The sequence below is a fragment of the Ictalurus punctatus genome, chromosome 27 (genome assembly GCF_001660625.3).
Source record: "Ictalurus punctatus breed USDA103 chromosome 27, Coco_2.0, whole genome shotgun sequence".
Classification (NCBI taxonomy): domain Eukaryota; kingdom Metazoa; phylum Chordata; class Actinopteri; order Siluriformes; family Ictaluridae; genus Ictalurus; species Ictalurus punctatus.
The window spans coordinates 702,843-722,500 of record NC_030442.2 but is presented as its reverse complement, the minus strand read 5'-3'; the positions used below and the strand labels follow the sequence as shown (position 1 = coordinate 722,500).

General features: G+C 40.6%; 1 protein-coding gene across 1 annotated transcript in view; it reads right to left on the bottom strand.

The window, feature by feature from the left end:
- Window positions 1–19,658, bottom strand: part of il1rapl1b (interleukin 1 receptor accessory protein-like 1b) — a 313,259-nt gene that overhangs the window by 1,617 nt on the left and 291,984 nt on the right. The window contains exons 10-11 of the mRNA XM_017458332.3: window positions 2,446–2,616; window positions 1–34 (exon numbers count right to left, since the gene is read on the bottom strand). The exon at window positions 1–34 is cut by the window's left edge and continues 1,617 nt beyond it. Coding sequence (XP_017313821.1) covers window positions 1–34; window positions 2,446–2,616 — 205 coding nt within the window. The remainder of the gene's footprint in view (window positions 35–2,445; window positions 2,617–19,658) is intronic.

Sequence of the window (19,658 nt, the reverse complement as noted above, 5' to 3'; positions counted from 1 at the left end):
TGGTCCACACAGCGTGCGACGTCTTCGATGTAGGCTTAGGGAGAGGGGAAGACATTTTGAAACCATTTATAACAAATAACTTAAAACGTATTAATGTCAGACAATTTACACAAAACAGGACAAATACACACACAAAATGGGGACACGACATAAAACAGAAGCGCAGGCATTCTCTAAGAGTCAGGGTTTTTTTTCAACACCCTACTGTTCTGCACCGATTTAACGGCTTAGTGAAGAAAGCCAGAGCCAGCTTTAGCACACTGAAGGAGAGAATTGCAGGCTTAATCACAGACAACAATAACACTTTTAAATGCAAAACCAATGCTGTACACTGCTAACAAGCTCAAAAAGACAACAAAGCGTAACACTTTGCTGCCACTTTGGCCTGTGCTAAGTGTGTTTATTGTACCATTTATGTGGAATTTATTAATAATCAAGAGCTCAAAGGCAGAGACAGAGACACACATGACACACTAAAGAAGCAAACTGTCTTTTAATAGGAGAAGGAAAAAAAACAGACATTTTTAAAGGGTTCCTACTTACTTTGTGTCTGTCTGTCTCTCTGTCTTTCTCTCTCTGTATGCCACACTTCAATCTTACTCGTTTTCTGTCTGTCTGTCTCTGTATTAACTCCCACACACTGCACTCATACAGCTTCTCTTCACTGTCTGTGGCTTGTCTGGTACCAGGTTTACTAAAAGTGAGCTGACATTACAGACGTAAGCCCTTGAGAAGCGTCTGAGCGTCTCATATCAGATTTATCGCCTCGGCCCTTGAGCTAGCACGGCACCAGACCCGAAGTCTGAAAAGTACAACAACAACGACAAAAAAAAAAAGAAGTGCAGACTACAACTGCTGACAGAAGTGGTGAAAGCTGTACCTCTAAGGAGTCTTGTGTCATCCTGGAAATGATCAGTGGTGAAACCTAAACATAAATAATTTCAACATTCAAAGTGTGATCAAAGGATTCAGCAGCAACTTATCACAGCAACAGTGCAGGGACTTCCACAGAAGAGAAACTGGCACCACGCTATTTGATTTGGTTTTTGTCTCTGATGATTTGCGTTTGTGTACAAACACACACCAGTTTTTCCAGGTTTAATACGGGACTCGGCACTGCAGGGCTAACAAAGCCTGTACAGTTTAAAACGTTTTACAATAATTACACCTCAACTACATACGACACTGAGACTTATTTTTACACACAGATATGAAGATGAAGATGGAGACATAGATGGGACCAAATTCTAAAAGACAAAAGACTAAACACGTACAAAAAAAAAAAAAAAAAGAGCTAAACATTATGGAAACCTACAACAAATTTCCTTAACGACCATTTTTATCCATCTTCACCGAGGGTGCCAATAATTTGGCTGCTGACAGGGTGAGCATCCCTGCATCTCATTCTGGGTCTTTACTCCTTTTGGATCAAGTCCAAGCTTATCAGGTAGTATGAATTATTGAGTTACTAACAGGAAATGAATGTAGATATGATGATATGATGAAGTCTTGAAGCTGCAAAGTGTTCCTGCGACTCAAAAACTCCAAACAGTTTGTAATCGTAAATGTATTCGAAAATAAATCTGCTGTAGATCAAGGCGTCTGGTTGAGCTTTATTAACCCTGCGTGTTCATCCCATATTAAAAGCAAACAGTCCCATCAGAGTTCAATTACACACACACACACACACAAACACACACACACACACACGCACTGTGACAATGGAAAGTTGAAGCAAAGCGGTCAAAACAGCAGATAATGAAAACAGCTCTAAAGTAATGAGTATTTCAAATAAACACCGGCAGTAACTTTAGTAGGTGCAGAATCTTTTAACAGACCCGAACAGTAATGTGGTATCTGCTTTATTTCCAGACATGGATGCACAAACGCATTTTAATGTTGTTTGCTGACTGGCAGTAATGAAAGCAGGTAACGCCATGGAAGAATGACAAAATTCTAATGAGGTCCTCCAGCTATGAGGTTTGCCAAGTGTTCGTTCATATAACACACTCTGGATTGGAAATGAAAATGAGGTTTGAGACAGTGACTGACACGGGTCTGACTGCACAACATATACGTGACTCATGGAATAAAAGGAATGTCAATGAGAGTCATACAATACAAATAACCGATCAGATCGATACATACACATGTAATGACATGACCATAAACCCACCCACAAACCTCAGAAATACCTCCGACTACTCATAACATGTATAGTTCGAACAACATCACGTTCTCATGATGTGTAATGCACTATACGGCCAAACTTCTGTGGACACCTAACCATCACACCCAGATCAGCTAATCAGGCTTAGTTAGACATCCAGACTGCTGCACACACACACACACACACACACACACACACACACACACACACACACACACACACACACACAGACATGATGAGTAATATACACAGAATTTCATCTTTGACCAACTTACTTCCAGTAGGAATCAAATCCCTGTCTGGAATGAAGAGTTTATACCCATAATGCTTCTCGAGAACATCAGGAAGGATCTCCAGGGCAAAGCGTTCCTCCTCTCTGGTCTCTTGGCTCCATTGTTCTGGCTCCACTTTAGTGTAGGACAGATATGCGTCATAGTCCTTGTTTTCTGCAACACAAACACAAACACAGCTTTAATGAGCGCACGGTGTGAGATATATACAGCAGTGAGGGATAGTGGCGCGGTTTCTCTACAAGAAAACTCTTTACTATACATTATACTAATTATACATTTGAAGAATATAATACAAATAAATCTTTTAGATATGCAGTATAAGTGACATAAATAGCCTGTGTTCGATTTGTGACTAAATTGTACACAGGCCGTTAGCAGCACCGGCAAATAGCGAAGTAATCAAAGAGGTTGGCAGAAGAGTTTTTGTATTAGGAAGTGGTATTAGATTTTCACAGCTCAGGGCACCTCCACTGGGCTGATTTACCACAACAACGTAATCAACAAATCTGGGAGTGAGCAGCTTTCGCTCACAAAAGGAGGCTAATGCTCATCGAGCGAGAACAGCGTGGGCCATCGATCTCGGACCTTTTCCAAACGACCGTCCACTTACAGCCAAGGTAACCTGTGGATATGTGTGGTTTGTGAGCTAACTCATGGTGGCAAGGCTGTTTGAACACCCTCATCTAAAATTAGCCCCCAGCAGAGATGCGATGGCGGTTTATCGACTTTGACACACTCTCCGTCTGAGGCAGGATGTAACTGAACTGTGCTGAATATGTCTCGAAAAAGTGGAAAAGCTGCTTCCCTCCTCCTATTAGACCTTTTCATTTGGCCGTGAACGAACAGTAGCGCGCGGAGAGAATAAAGCCCTGCATAATTAGCTATTTTTACATCTATGACTCTGGCTGTAATCACTAATGAACTGTGGCTGCTGGTTTCTATGGCTCTGGCTGGAGATCTCATTCTCACACAGCTATTATTCTTAATACACTATTCTTTTATAGCCTCTCTATAATGCGTTTGGTTAAAAACGGGAGAACGCATACCTAAACCAAAACAGCTATTATTGATCAGATTATTATTTAGAGCTGGATAGAAAGAAAAGCCAGTCTGATTGTAACGCCGTAAGAGAAATGAAGTAAATATGGGGGAAATGAGCGTGCGCTGTCATTAATGAGGTTCAGCATTCAGTCTCTATACCAATCTAAGAAGATTCCCAAAAGGGAAACCTGACAGGCCTTACAGGCACACAGAAAAGACTTAAGGACTTCTGAGGGATTAAAAAAATAATAAAAAATACATGCCTGTAATTGAAGCTCATTTTATTTAATAGAGCTATCGTGCATGGTGTATTTAATCTCTGAAAGTAATTTAGCAAGTCTCTTTTCATTAATAAGTTGTGATCAGGATATTCTGATATCTTGATAGATGTCACATTAGTTAGGACACCTACATTAATTGAGAAGACTCACTCATGTCTGGATTTCCCCAGGTTGCATTTGATTTCCAGGCCTTTCTGGAAGACTGATCTACACCACTGTCAGTACAAGCCTTGTTTTACACAGACAGACATTTTACTTCCAGCCAAACACCGTGATGTTCAGAATGTAGGTCAACAAGCTCAGCTCAGCATGTTAGCTTGTGTTCCTTAAAACAGAAATGAAATCTATTAAATTGCTGAAATGCCTGCATGAATATAGCCACGCTTGCGACAACAAAAAAAATCAGATGAGTAGGAACGTCTAGTTAATACTCCTGTTTACCTTCATCCATCGGTGTTTGTACATTCCTGAAGCCTTTCATCTTTTCCTTCGTGGGTAGTTGCATGCCACAGGTTTTAACTAGCATGATTGAACAGTTTGAATGAGCTATCTTGCTGACTCCATGATGTTTTTAGTCCCCTGGCTGATCCTAATGGTCCTTAATTTCCTAATGGTCACGCTGAATTGTTCTCGTAAGTGGCCATTTGAGCACTGTTCAAAGTATTTATTTATTTTTTCTTAGCAGCAAGAATGTACAGAAGGCCTAGACGTAAATTACACTGCCATTTATTTAGTAGTGAAGCTAAATAAACAAGACAGCATTACATCTTCCAACTGTCCAAAACATGCACAATTATTTTGATCAGGGAAAATATATTCCTTTAATATGATTACAAAAATGTAATAAAATAAAAAAAGGCATGTCTGATGTTGGCTCTTTAATTGTCAGGGCTAGAGTACGTGATGTCATACAGCAATGCTTCATTTTGATTTTGATTGCACACTGGAAAAGGGTTTGCCTCCTACATGTCAATTATATGCCTTTTAATTAATGTTATAACTGTAACTGTAACAGTCAAAGGGCCAACTCTCTAACTTCAACGCCATCTGTCTCTCCCACCTACACTTCATCAATTCACTGAATTTCAACTCGTTAAACTCCGTTTATTTAACAAGTAAGTCCCGATGAGTGCTCCTGGGATTTTAAAGGGTTTAACTCTTTTATCAACAGCCCTTGCACTATTTTATTCACATACTTACACATATGACTACATGCTGGCCAAAGACTACAGCATATAATAATGACTACTCTTTTTAATGATCAAAGTGACCTAGTAGGTACATAGCTAGAAATTTAGGGCGGCTGTGGATCAGGTGGTAGAGCGGGTTGTCCACTAATCGTATGGTTGGTGGTTCGATTCCAGACCCACATGACTCCACGTGACGCCGCGTGACTCCGCGTGACTCCACATGATTCCATGTGACTCCACATGCTGAAGTGTCCTTGGGCAAGACACTGAACCCCAAGTTTCTCCCGAAGTGAAGCTAGCACCTCAGCTACCATTTGTGTGTGAATGAGAACCAGTGTACAGCGCTTTGGAGCCGCTAAGGTTAAAAAGTGCTATATAACTGCAGACCACAGAAAGGTAAAGAGTGTCAAGACCATGAAGATATTAATATGTATTATACCACATTGAATGCTTGATTCTGATTCGGAAGTTCAGTAATATTCTATAAAAACATTATAACAGCAGCTCTGACATATTAGTGATATAAACATGCTCAAACCAAAGCTTGGCAAGTTCAGGTAAATGTACACTGAGCGTTACTTTGCAATGCGGATGTGGAAATGATGTCATTAGGTACTGTGTGGTAGTGATTGTGTTCGGGCATGTATGATTAGAAGTTCGGTGACTGTGAAAGTAAAAGTCGCTGGGTGTTGGGAAGTGTGGTCCAGGGCTGCCATGTCTGTATGCTGTATGCAATGTGTTCTGGGAAACAGAGTTTCTAGCCAATTCTTGCAAAATCATCAACGATAATAGTCTATAACAGCATGACGTTTTAATTCTTACATTAACTAATGATAAAATCAAGCGTTAAACATAAAGGCGATCGATAAAGGAATTGAAGAAACAGATATTCTGGTAGGAGATGTACTAGATATCTTGGATAAAAAAGTATGACAGTAATCTAGTCTATGCGTCACATTTTGTGGTTCATCAAGCAGAAATGACTTCGAGTTTCTTGTGATAGTTTGGGGGATTGTAGGATTCGTGTGATAATTTGGGGTATAAATGCAAATCAAGATAAATATATCTCTTTTTTATGCTTCATCACAAACAACAAGAGTCTAAACTTGAGTTAAGCACTAAAATATTTAGATATGGACAGTACTGATGTAATCTCTTCAGTCAAACACAGAGCTGATAAATAGCAGTGTGTCATCTGCGTACTGATGGAAGGCATTTCAGTTAAATTCAGATTATTAATACATCAACTAGTCAAAGTATTTTAGTGCTAACCCAGAATCGAGCCCCGGGAATCTGCAAGATAGTGGAACACTTGGAAACAAACACAAAGTTTAATCCTTGAACTAGACTAGAGAGTTCTACAACTGGTCAGGTGCAATTTTGTGGTTAGTTGTCAAATAAGTAATAGTAAGATTTACAGATCTTTAATGGAAATGGATGACACGATGTTTTTGTTCAATGCTGTTCAATGAGCCAAAAATAATTACTGCACATGCACCTGTGGAACAGTCCTTAAGACACGAACAGTTCACAGGTGGAAGGTGGTTAAGGTCACAGTTACAATAAGTTACGACACTAAAGAGACTTTTCTGCTGACTCTGAAAAACACCAAAAGAATGATGTTTAGGGTTCCTGCTCTTCTGCGTGAACATGCCATAGCCCTGCTGCAGGGAGACATGAGGACTGCAGATGTGTTCAGAGCAATAAACTGTAATGTCTGTAATGTAAGACGCCTGAGACGGTGCTACAGGGAGACAGGAAGGACAGCTGATCGTCCTCGCACCGGAAAATTACACGTAACTATGTGTCCTCCAGACGTGATGGAGAATTGCAGATGCCTTGGTGGAAGAGTGGAGGAACATCTCACAGCAAGAACTCACCAATATGGTGCAGTCCATGAGGATGAGATGCTCTGTAGTACTTAAAGCAGCTGGAGGCCACCAGATACTGACTGTTCCTTCTGATATCCACCTCCACTTTATTCAGGGACTCATTACTCCATTTCTGTTCCTCAAACGTCTGTGAAACTCCTTCAGTTTACGTCTCAGCTGTTGAATGTTATGGTAATGCAAATATTTACACATTAAGAAACGAATAAATATATTTTTAGATAGCCTTTGAAGAATGTATTGAAATCATCCTCATGGCCGGATCGGACCAGCAAGCACATCACATATGACACTGCTGACAACCTTATTAACAAATTCAAAAAGACTGGAGGTACTGAGGACCAACCGAGAAGGTACAACTGCCATGGTGCTGGCAAACACACACCCTGTACACCTGTAGTGAGAAAAGGAATGTTCTTTTTTTTCTATGTAATTAAAAATCAAGGTTAAGAACTAACTACCTTTAATAAACAGTGTGAATAGTGTGGGTAGCTTTTTGTCCCTTTCTTGCCTTCCTGCTTTTCTGCAGAAGGCTTCGGCTTTAGAGTAGTAGTTATATTCTTCCAAGGACAGTGATTTGGTGTCTTTATTTTCTGTAGGAAAGTGTTGTAAAATCCGACGCAGTGAATTTAGTGTTCAAAGTAAAATATAAAGTAAGTAGAAAGTAAAACATTATGAAGGGGAATAAAGAAAGAATAAGACCTTTGTAGATAACCACCGAATCTGGACTAAAGCGCAATGGTGTGTGCTGTAATATGAAAATAATCAACATTGGGGTGGTGATCGTTACTAAATTTCCAACAACCACATGTCCTGAAGTGTTTCATTCCTGTTATACCACAACAATTTCCCCAAGCTAACATTTTCATTCATCGAAGAATAACATGTTATACTTTTTGATCCATTTATAATTATATTGGCAACATTTTATAAGAACTACATGAATAATCATGAACTAATACCTGAATTAATACGTACTTAAACATGAAGTAATGATTAGTTAAGGCGGCGGCCCCCTTGGCGGCCACCAGGGGGCGCCCGGGGGGTCTCAACAATTTGGTGTGAAAAATCAATTCTAACTCTCAGACAACCATACACACACACAATCAATTCCTATTGTAATGTAAAGATGTAAGATGTAATTATTCATAAAAAATGGGGATATATTCAGAAGTCTGTATTTTTAATGTGTTTTAAAGACATCTTGCAAAAGGGGGGCCTCGGTCAAATGTTAATGCCATTTGAGTGGCCTTGCCCTGGAACAGTTTGGGAACCCTTGAGTTAAGGCATGTACTAATCATGAACGAATGAAAAGCTAACCTAAACTACATCGTGAGTATCATGCGTGAATAACGACCACCTTTAGTACATTTTATTCAGCACATGTTTGTTAGCTAATGTATTAATTAACGCATAGGGAGGGGGTGAAGAAAATCAAACGTGCTTTGTAAGGAAGAATGTGAATTAAACATGCATGGTTTCAAATTGTTTATATAATGTTCCATATGCACTACGTACACAAATATGATTGGACGGCACTGGATTACTGTCATAACTGACGCTGGTCCTCTTTAACGTACGTAGAAAGACGCACTAATAATAAACACCAATAATTTCACCTCGAAGCGTTTTGCATCATTTTATATCTATTTCTCTTCAAATCCTACTAGTACATGCTCAGGGTGGTGAGGGCTCGGGCCATTGCTCCTTCGCCCAGAAGGGTGAAATAAATACAGTATAATTTATTCATTTAGCAGACGCTATTATCTATTAACATTTCAATTCTAGAAGATTCTTTTCTGGAGTTTTAGTCTTGGATGTCTCTGTGTTTATGTTGACTGCTTTACTACGTATACTTTTAACTATTGTCAGAGCTGTGGTTAAAGGGAAATGAATCAACAATGTTTGACTAATCAGAACCAAGCATTCATCAGCACTGTGGCGTAACAACACGGACGACACGTGTAATCGGGACGTTCAGACGATGTAGAGTTACGAGCCTTGAGCGTGAGTAAACATATTACAATCGATTTTAAGACACAGCTCCAGTTGAATAAATGTGTGATGTGTTTAAGAACAGATCGGTCACCATTGAGATGTAGAACATTCCCCAGGAGGAATCTGTTCACCGCATAATGTGCTACACTTTTACTGACACCAGCTTCTTCTTTATTCAAGAAAAGTGATAGGAGTTCGAGGTGCTGTTTTTTTTTTTTTTTGGTCCACATACTTTTCAGCACGTCAGCATTTAAGAACACTTCACTGCTGGATGATTGTGCGATTGTTGTGGGGAGAGAGTCGGTATAGAACAGACGCTGTTTAATACAAGTTTGCATTTGCATGATGATCGGGGAAACCCGTCACCTTTAAAAGGATTTCTGACTTTTCAGAATAGGTTGATGGTGTGTGGAAACTTGACCTTGTGTAAATACAGCCCACATATACGCAAGTCAAGTATGTAATCCCAGTAGACCCATGAAAAAGCCCAGTCCTCCTCTCAAGTGTGGGTGTAGGAGCTGATACATGTCCATGGGTTGGGAAAAAAAAAAAGGCAAGAAAGTTAGATTGGCGAAAAGGATTCTTTTTCAAACTTTCTGTTTAGGGCTTTGACAGCCTACATATATACAGAATGTTGAAATAATACGTGGGGGCTGGCTACACTTATAGCTGCCAGATTGTGGTGCTCTCTGATAAAATGCTTCACAATAAGTGATTCTTTGCAGCCAGAAAAGAATTAGTGCTTTAGGTGGTAAGGCAGTGAAACATGGTCCCTAGTCGAAGTTGGCTGAAGTGTATGAATTGGATGGTTCTCTGTAGGTTCTGTCAGTATTGATAGCTTGTGCTACTCAATTCCAAGTGGTTGTTATTCCAGTCTTTACATTTATTTATAATTCTATTGATAACCAGATACTCTTTCTTTCACCACAGTGGTAGGAGCTGAAATTCGCTTTGTGCCTAGCAGCTAGTTTGAACACCTCTTTGGAAATGCTAAGGCCAAGGTGTGGTAGCATTGGAGATACCCCATACCCTTAGGAGTGTGTGTGTGTGTGTGTGTGTGTGTGTGTGTGTGTGTGTGTGTGTGTGTGTGTGTGTGTGTGTGTGTAAGCTTATCTAGGTCACCACAGGCAATCAGGAATTTTATACAAATGCAAACAGTCAATTAATCCAAATAATTAGCTAATCAAGATGTAGGTTGTAATGTAGGTTGACTCAGTTTTACTCGGAGCTTGTCTGCCCAATAAATAGCCTCTCAGGAACACTAATGTGCCCTTAAAAGCACTTATCTCAGAATAGTCCCTCAAGAGCATCTCTCTCTCTCTCTCTCTCTCTCTCTCTCTCTGTCTCTTTCCACTCTGATTGTAGCCCAATGTGTCTCCTGGCCCCTCTATCTTTCTTCCTAATGCCTCACCACACAACCCAATCTATTTCCCTTCCTTTCATATCCCCATTCTCGGTCTCTTTATGACCCTAACATCCATATCTGCCCCCCCCCCCCCCACACCAACCCTTCCCCTTCCCTTCCCTTCCCCCCTCCCCACTGCTTTCTCTCCCATCACATCCTCTCTTCATGTTCATTCCAGTCCTTTTCTCTCTTACATTATCTTTCAAACTCTTCCCTTCCACTTTTTTTTTTTGCTCATAATTATCCCCCAGAAAAGCTAATCGAGTCCCATCGCTCATCCCTCCATTGACTGGAAGAGAGCCGTGAGCAAGAGCTGACGGAGAAGGAGGAGAAGAAAGGAGGGTGAGCAATCTTTCTTTAAGTGCACTGTACGAGCTTTCATTATGATTAAAGCAAAACTTGAGCTCACTTAGGAGGTAAGATGGATAAAGATAGATGCACGTGTTAGTTAATACCAAAGACGACAAATAGTACAAGTTCATGATGCAAATGTGCAAAATGAAAAGCTTTATTAAAGCTATTTATATCATGTTGCCTTGTATGAAGGTGTAATCGTGAGATCCACCTGTAGACTCCTGCTAGCAGCAGTACACTCCACACTAACATGGATATGAAGCTGCTGTTACTGCGTAAGTCAACGTTTAAAAAAAATGATAAAAAATCAATCTGTCAGATTTTATAATGAGAGCCCCAACTTTTAGCAAGCCTCTTGTGAGTTTACTGCCTCACTCTGCCTCGCATTTCTGTCGTCGGCAGTTGTGCAGAAGCGTGGAGGCAGACGGCACATGGCAGGTGCGTCCCATATGCTGCAGTAATGGCTCATTTCAGATTTCAGACAGACCCATCACTCTCCCTCACTCGTCCATCATTTCTTTACCGTTCTCCTAGCAGTGGCTCCTGAATAACACTTTTCAGCACATCTTTATCTTCATCTCTTCTCAGTATTTCTTTTCCCACCAGCAACTTCTATTTGCCTCTGACGGAGAGAATAGATTGCCTCTTGACCCCGGTTCATCATGCTATTGACGCTAGCGTAGGCTGAAGTCGGGTTAAGGGTCAGGCGTAATCGCATTTGACCTCGTGTTGGGAATAGCCGCGAATAAACATTTCCAGTCCATAATACGCATGTGGAAAATCTACTGTGCAATGAGAGTGGGCCGTCCTTTAGGATGAAATGTACGCAGATCATCGGCTCATCACTATTTACGTACAGATGAATCATGCCTCTGTTGGGGGAGTGAGAAAGAGAGGGAGAAAAGGTGAGAGGAGGAGAAAGAGAGGATGCAAAAGTCAAAACAAAGAGAGTTAAAGCACAAGAAGCGACTGATTTGGAGGAGGAATAATCGATCACGCTTTCCTGGTATCTCTTCTTGTCATTGGGCCAAAGTGTTCCAGGAAGCTGTGATCCAGAGGCTGAGCACAGCACAGTACACACACACACACACACACACACACACACACACACACACACACACAGCACCTCTCTCCTTCAGCTACCCACACAAAGTCTCACTGTGCCGGCCACCCCCACTAGTATATATGCGGGACGTTTATGTGAGATATTTATTGTAGACAGCCGCACTGCACAGCAAAGAATGCAGGTGGTACAGGACACTGAGCGGTCCGATCCGTAGACTTTAAACACTGTTCCGACAGTCGAGATCACATAATGGTGTTTTCACACTTTCTGGCACTGTTGGTGCTAAACAGTATTGCCTGTTCACTGCAGAGCTCAGCGGTAACCATCACGAGAGCATTATTACAACTCTTCATAACTATCTAACTCAATATATTACACTACATTAGACTACATTAGACTACATTAGACTACAAATGCAATTTGTTTCATCAATCTGGATTTTTTTTATAGCTCCGGATGATTTAACACTTTCTTTGGTTCAACCATCTTAGACTGCAGTCACCAGACCATCCATAGTGGGGTACTCGAACTTTTTGTAGCCAGGGGTGAATAATACATTTCACAGACCCCCTCTGAACAGAATCCAACTATTTAAATATTAGGTTCATTATTTAAACAAGTGCAATAACATTCTGGCTATTTAATGGAGCTATAGAGCTTTTTATTCCTGAACTTTCCACAGACAGAACACATTAGGTCCAAGCTGACATTATGGTTTCCGACTTATTGAGGTTTAAGCCTCATTCAACTGACCGCTCAAGCAGGATAATAACTGTAAAACTTAATAAATATAATGACTTTGATACTTTGATTTTCAAAGTAAATGTCACAAATGTCACATTTTTGTTCTGAAATTTTTTCCTTGCCTATATGTAGACATATCCTAAGTCTCCAACTCTGAAAAGTCTCTTCCATAATCTTCATTTTCAAGTTTTTATCAGACTAATTTCTTTAAATTATCCACTGGGTCGTGGGGAGCCTGAAGCCTATCCCAGGGGACTTGGGGGACACCCTGAATGGGGTGCCATCCTATTGCAGGGCACAATTACACACACTATGGACAAGCTAAAGATCCCAATCAGCCTACGATGCATGTCTGCGGGCTGGGGGAGGAAACTGGCGTACCCAGAGGAAACCTCCAAAGCACACTGAGAACATGCAAACCCCATGCACACAGGGCAGAGACAGGAATCGAACCACTAACCCTGGAGGTGCGAGGCAAACGTGTTAATCACTAAGCCCCCGTGCCCCCCCTCCCCCCTTTCACGCACATGAAGTGAAGTGAAGCAATAAATATATAAATATACTATGCATGCTCAACTTTAAAGGCACACTTTCCTAAAATTCCTACTGTTACTCATAATGAATGAAAGCACATCGGAAAGAGTTCGCATTATGCAAATAAGATCACCCTTTCTGTTCCTGACTAGCTGTCCTTCACAGTATATTATATTAGCATATTTCCGTGAATTAGTCTGCTAGTCTTTTTAACTAATGCCAGCTACCTTTTGAACGTGCACCGACATGTTTTCCACTCATTAGGGAAATTGCTTTACAAGATTATATACTATATATATATTCCAGTTTTCTAATATCACTCCCTGCCCTTATGTTTTGAAACAACAACAACAACAACAACAACAAAGCAGCGTTTTTGGCCCCCGGCATGGCCAAAATCCATCGTGTTATAGACATTTAGCATACTTAAACCATTTCAACCCTGAGGGACGAGGCGCACTTGCATTAGATCCAATTACCATCTTTCTGACACTGATGTCTTTTCATAAGTTGCAAAGGTATGACTAGAGGATTTTGTGTATTCATTCACTTGTAAAAAATAAGTATAAAAAGTATTCTAAAAAAACAACTTGCAGATCTTTGCCAGTCAATAAATAATACTCCAAAGGCTACTGACGTCTTTCTTCAGTCCCTCCAGGATTCTGTCATTTTGTGATCACAGAAACGAACAAAAAATCAAGCGAACTCCAAAATATTCGGAGGAACGTTTTGGCCAATACAAAACTGACAATAATTAACACCTTACGTTTTTCTGGATAGATTGATCCAGAAATTAACTTTGAGTTTGAATCAGAATTGTGTATACAAGTCATGTGACTCATAATCAACACTTCGTGGCCAGTAAATCAATAAACTTCAAATTCTACATTTCACACAGGAACTATAATTTTCTGATACTGTGTTATGTGTAATGTGTTATTGAATGCCGTGATATTTTTAATCACGGTGTACACTGCAGCACGGTATCTGTATACAGAGTCCTCTTCATCCTCCTCGTCACCGTATCTGTATACAGAGTCCTCTTCATCCTCCTCGTCACCGTATCTGTATACACAGTCCTCTTCATCCTCCTCGTCACCGTATCTGTATACAGAGTCCTCTTCATCATCCTCATCCCCGTATCTGTATACACAGTCCTCTTCATCCTCCTCGTCACCGTATCTGTATACAGAGTCCTCTTCATCCTCCTCATCACCGTATCTGTATACACAGTCCTCTTCATCCTCCTCGTCACCGTATCTGTATACAGAGTCCTCTTCATCATCCTCATCCCCGTATCTGTATACACAGTCCTCTTCATCCTCCTCGTCACCGTATCTGTATACAGAGTCCTCTTCATCCTCCTCATCACCGTATCTGTATACAGAGTCCTCTTCATCCTCCTCGTCACCGTATCTGTATACACAGTCCTCTTCATCCTCCTCGTCACCGTATCTGTATACAGAGTCCTCTTCATCATCCTCATCCCCGTATCTGTATACACAGTCCTCTTCATCCTCCTCGTCACCGTATCTGTATACAGAGTCCTCTTCATCCTCCTCATCACCGTATCTGTATACACAGTCCTCTTCATCCTCCTCGTCACCGTATCTGTATACAGAGTCCTCTTCATCATCCTCATCCCCGTATCTGTATACACAGTCCTCTTCATCCTCCTCGTCACCGTCTCTGTATACACAGTCCTCTTCATCCTCCTCGTCACCGTATCTGTATACAGAGTCCTCTTCATCATCCTCATCACCGTATCTGTATACACAGTCCTCTTCATCCTCCTCGTCACCGTATCTGTATACAGAGTCCTCTTCATCCTCCTCATCACCGTATCTGTATACACAGTCCTCTTCATCCTCCTCGTCACCGTATCTGTATACAGAGTCCTCTTCATCCTCCTCATCACCGTATCTGTATACACAGTCCTCTTCATCCTCCTCGTCACCGTATCTGTATACACAGTCCTCTTCATCCTCCTCGTCACCGTATCTGTATACAGAGTCCTCTTCATCCTCCTCATCACCGTATCTGTATACACAGTCCTCTTCATCCTCCTCGTCACCGTATCTGTATACAGAGTCCTCTTCATCATCCTCATCCCCGTATCTGTATACACAGTCCTCTTCATCCTCCTCGTCACCGTCTCTGTATACACAGTCCTCTTCATCCTCCTCGTCATCGTATCACAGCTGATGTTCCATTTTCTGTCTTTCAGCTAATTCAGACGATTGCTACAATACACCATGAACACATATTCACCAATCCGGGGATTAAGTTTACCATCAAGCGGATTCAATCAAAGCACCAGCTGTTGGTCTGACACACCAAACTTTTTGTAGTCTAAATCTTATTTCCGTTCCTCAAGGTGACTTGGGCACAGGTTGTAAAAACAAGCACGATGTAACTGTTTTATTATTCATGTTATTCATTCAAATGATTTAATTCTGTATGCTCTCATTGTTTTGCAGTAAACAAACAAAAAAAAAAAACATGCAAATCACCCGATGCTAATGAAGTATAAATATTTTTAAAATGTAAATATATACCCAGATGGCCCCATTTAAATTTAGGCTGAGGTTATATAAGGTTAAAAAATAAATACTTCTATTCCTGCGTTCATGTTTCCCTTTGCTTGATCATTGATCTGTACGGGACTGTAAAAGGGGAAGAGTGATTACTAGGATCAGTGATGTTAAGCACGCACTTGATATTTGTAAAAAAATAAAAATGGGACAAGAGACAGCTATTATGGAACAATTCTTGCCTAAGGTTCTCACTAGTAATTACAGCTCAAAGTGCCACTTGAACACTTTTCCCCATTCAGCAGGTTGTAATTCCGATAATTCTAAGATGCCCCGAGTGTCACGTCAAGATCGGGAACTTCATTTAACTGGAGAGGCCATTGACCCAACCTCTTACATCTTGCAACATGATTCGGTAAAAACGAAGATCTTGACAAACAGATTCCTCAGCTACTAGACTCACTGAGGGGGAGGGATATATGTGTGAGAGACAGCAAGCAGGCAGGAGAGAGAGAGAGAGAGAGAGAGAGACAGAGAGGTTGGAAGACGAATAATCACCTCTGTGTATCTGGGACATGTGCATCTCTTCAGGGAGCTGTGGGCATGGCCTGCTGGCTTATTGAAACTGATCCCCTTAAACTGAGAGCAAATTGAAAATCTGTTTCCCTCTCCCCCGAGCTCACTGGAGTGCTACAATTAAAGGAGACAATTGCTGTTTGGAATTAAGTTCAAGGCACTCACGTTAAGTCCCCTTCATCCCTATCCTGCTCCCCCTTCTCCTATCTGCCTTAGAGCCATCTATTAAGCTCAAACCCAGGAGAGGGACAGCCGTGCAACTCTTGCAGTAATAGCAAGAAAGCTCCAGAATGTCAAGCATCAAGATGGCTAAAAAGAAAAGAAGAAAATATGCATGACTTCAGAAAAAAACAAATCAAAACAGCTTTGTAGACTTAGTGACATCCTATATGCCATGTCCCTTGGCTCTTGAGTAATATTTTTTTCTTCTCCCATACCCCCCTCCTCCTTTCACCGGCTCTTTCTCTATCTAACTCTCTCTCTCTCTCACTCGCTCGCTCTCTCTCTCCATCTCCTAATTCCAGCACAGATGCCTGCCAATGCCTGTTAGAGGACATTATGAATAACCTCATGCTGACAACCACTCCAGAAAAGTTTTAGTTCCTTTTGAAACATGACTGCACTGCAAAATAAATAAATAAATAAATAAATAAATAAATAAACAAATAAATAAATAAATAAACAAATAAATAAATAAAGCATGGCAATATCTTGAATATAATCAGATTTAACTAGTATTTCTATATTGGAACATTATCATAAGCAAAATATACGAATATTAAACGTCTTTCTAGACATTTTTTAACTAATTTCATTTTGTAAAATGTTTGACAGATAATGTTGCTTCTGCACGGAAACATATCTGCCAACAGAGAAAAAAGACTATTTCAAGCTCGAAATGAGTAAAGAATATCTAGCAGTAGGTTTAATGATCTTATATTTGGTTTATTGTAATCTTATAATAGTTAAAGCTAGATTTGACAGAAGGTCATTTCAGTCATTTTTTTTTAGAAAGAAATAGACATTTTTTTGAACATTTTAGAAAATATCTATTCTAGGTCCTCCTGAAAAACTTAGACAATTTAAAAAAGATAAATCCAGACCGACAATGTTAAATGTGTTGAAATATTTAGCCAATGTTGTCCTGTTCTAAAGTTCAAGCCCCATTCAATTTGTTTAATGGAATGTCAGGCAGAGCGAGGCACACCACTGAACACAATTCATCAAATAAACTGCTTGTAATTTCTCAGCTGCGACTGAAGGAAATAAACAGAGCATGGGGATGAAATGTATATGTTCATTAGAGCCCACAATAAAAGAGTAGCAGGTCAGGGTTCTAAAGATTTTTAAATGATGAAACATTAATAACCAGAGAGGTGGTGTGAATTGCTGTTACACGTCTGGCGTATAAACACACTTCAGTGTGAAGGTTCCATACACACGATATTTCACCGCTCCTGGATTTGTTTGTGCTTCAACAACATTAATTAGGAATTGTATAGACTGCATTACTCCACAGTATCTGCACTCACAGAGCCACTATTCCGCTGGCTTACTGGTTACACACGGTCTGCTACAGTAATGTAAGAATCCAATAAACAGCCATATTTTTTCCGCACAACGTTGTTCAAACAAACACGAGTGACCATCGTGATCTGAATTCTAATATCGTGATTCCTGTTTCACCCAGAATCCTACAGTCCTAAATTACATCACTGAAAGGTGTATGTTTTACTCTATCGAGGCATGATTGAGATATGATGGACGATAAGTCCAGTTCTTCACATACACTCACTGGCCACTTCATTATTAACAGCTGCTCACTCGTACAATTATCTAATCGTTCAATCGTGTGGCAGCGACACAATACATAACGTCATATACCTAGAGGACAAAAGCTTCAGGTTAATGTTCGCATCAAACATCACAATGAGGAACATTTGATCTAAGTGATTTGGACTTGGCGTGGGTGTCGGTGCCAGATGGGAAAGATAATGTAAAGATTACAAATTTTGCCTGGTGTTTTTCATCGACCGGAACTCGATGTGGTCTTCTGCTGCCGTAGAACATCCTCTTCACGGTTCAGCGTGTTCTAAGATGCTTTTCTGCTCACCACGGTTGTGAAGAGTGATTATTTACTATAGACCTCCTGTCATTTAGACACTCTCTGGCCATTCTCCTCTGATCTCGCTCATAAACAAAGCGTTTCCACCTGCAGAACTGCTGCACCATTCTGTATAAACTCTACAGACTGTTGTGTGTAGAAATACCAGGAGATCTGCAGATTATGAAATACTCAAACCGCTAACAATCATGGCCTAGCAAAGGTCACTGCGATCACATTACTTCCATTCTGATATTTGATGTGATCATTAACTGAAGCTCTTGATCTCTATCTGCATCGATGTTATGCACTGAACTGATGTCACATGATTGACTGATTGGAAAATTGCATGTTGGTGTTCCTAATAAATTGCTAGATGAGTGTAGATGAGTTATCCTCAGGTTAGACCTGCAATATTAGTTAAGGATCATAATATTTGGTAGTGAACTTCATTAAAATTGGTACAGGCAAGCATATTGTAAATAGCTAGCCTAAAGTCTGTAACGCCTGCTTTAGAAAACACATTCATTAAACTTTTTATGATAGACACTGTATGCTATTGTAAAGGTAGTTTCCATCCATCTTCTATACCGCTTTATCCTTTTCAGGGTCACGGGGAACCTGGAGTCTATCCCAGGAAGCATGGGGCACAAGGCGGGGTACACCCTGGACAGGGCACAATCACACACACACTCACACACCCATTCATACACTACGGACACTTCAGACACACCAATCAGCCTACCATGCATGTCTTTGGACTGGGGGAGGAAACCGGAGTACCCGGAGGAAACCCCCGCAGCACGAGGAGAACATGCGAACTCCACACACACAGGGCCACGGTGGGAATTGAATCCCCGACCCTGGAGGTGTGAGACGAACGTGCTAACCACTAAGCCACCGTGCACCCTTAAAGGTATTTTATATACTTGAATACAAAACATTCTTATTTTCTCATTCAAAAACATCAAAAACATTCATTTTGTTATTGCTGCCCTGTGATGGACTGGCACCCTGTCCAGGGTGTACCCCGCCTTGTGCCCAATGCTCCCTGGGATAGGCTCCAGGTTCCCCACGACCCTGAAGGAAGGATAAGCGATATAGAAGATGGATGGATGGATTTTGTTATTGCTAATTGTTTTTATGTGAAAAATTTGAAAGCTTGGAATTTCTAGCTCCTACTAATTTCTGACTATCATTTTGTGAATATCTGTTGAACCCAGCTGATTTGATCAAGCTAGTATTGAATCCATGTTGAATGCTTTGGAAGTTTACATGTGTGAGAAAAACATGTGAAATAAAACCTTATATAAACTCACGTGTGTCTTATTCATGGATAGCCATTTGTACAATGTATAGATTTGATCGTACCGTATAAGGATCACTTTATTACTAGGGGAAGATAAAGTACTGAGAAATTATACTTAAAAGTAAAAGTATAGATGTCGTGTCAAAATCTTACTCAATTACAGGTGGAAG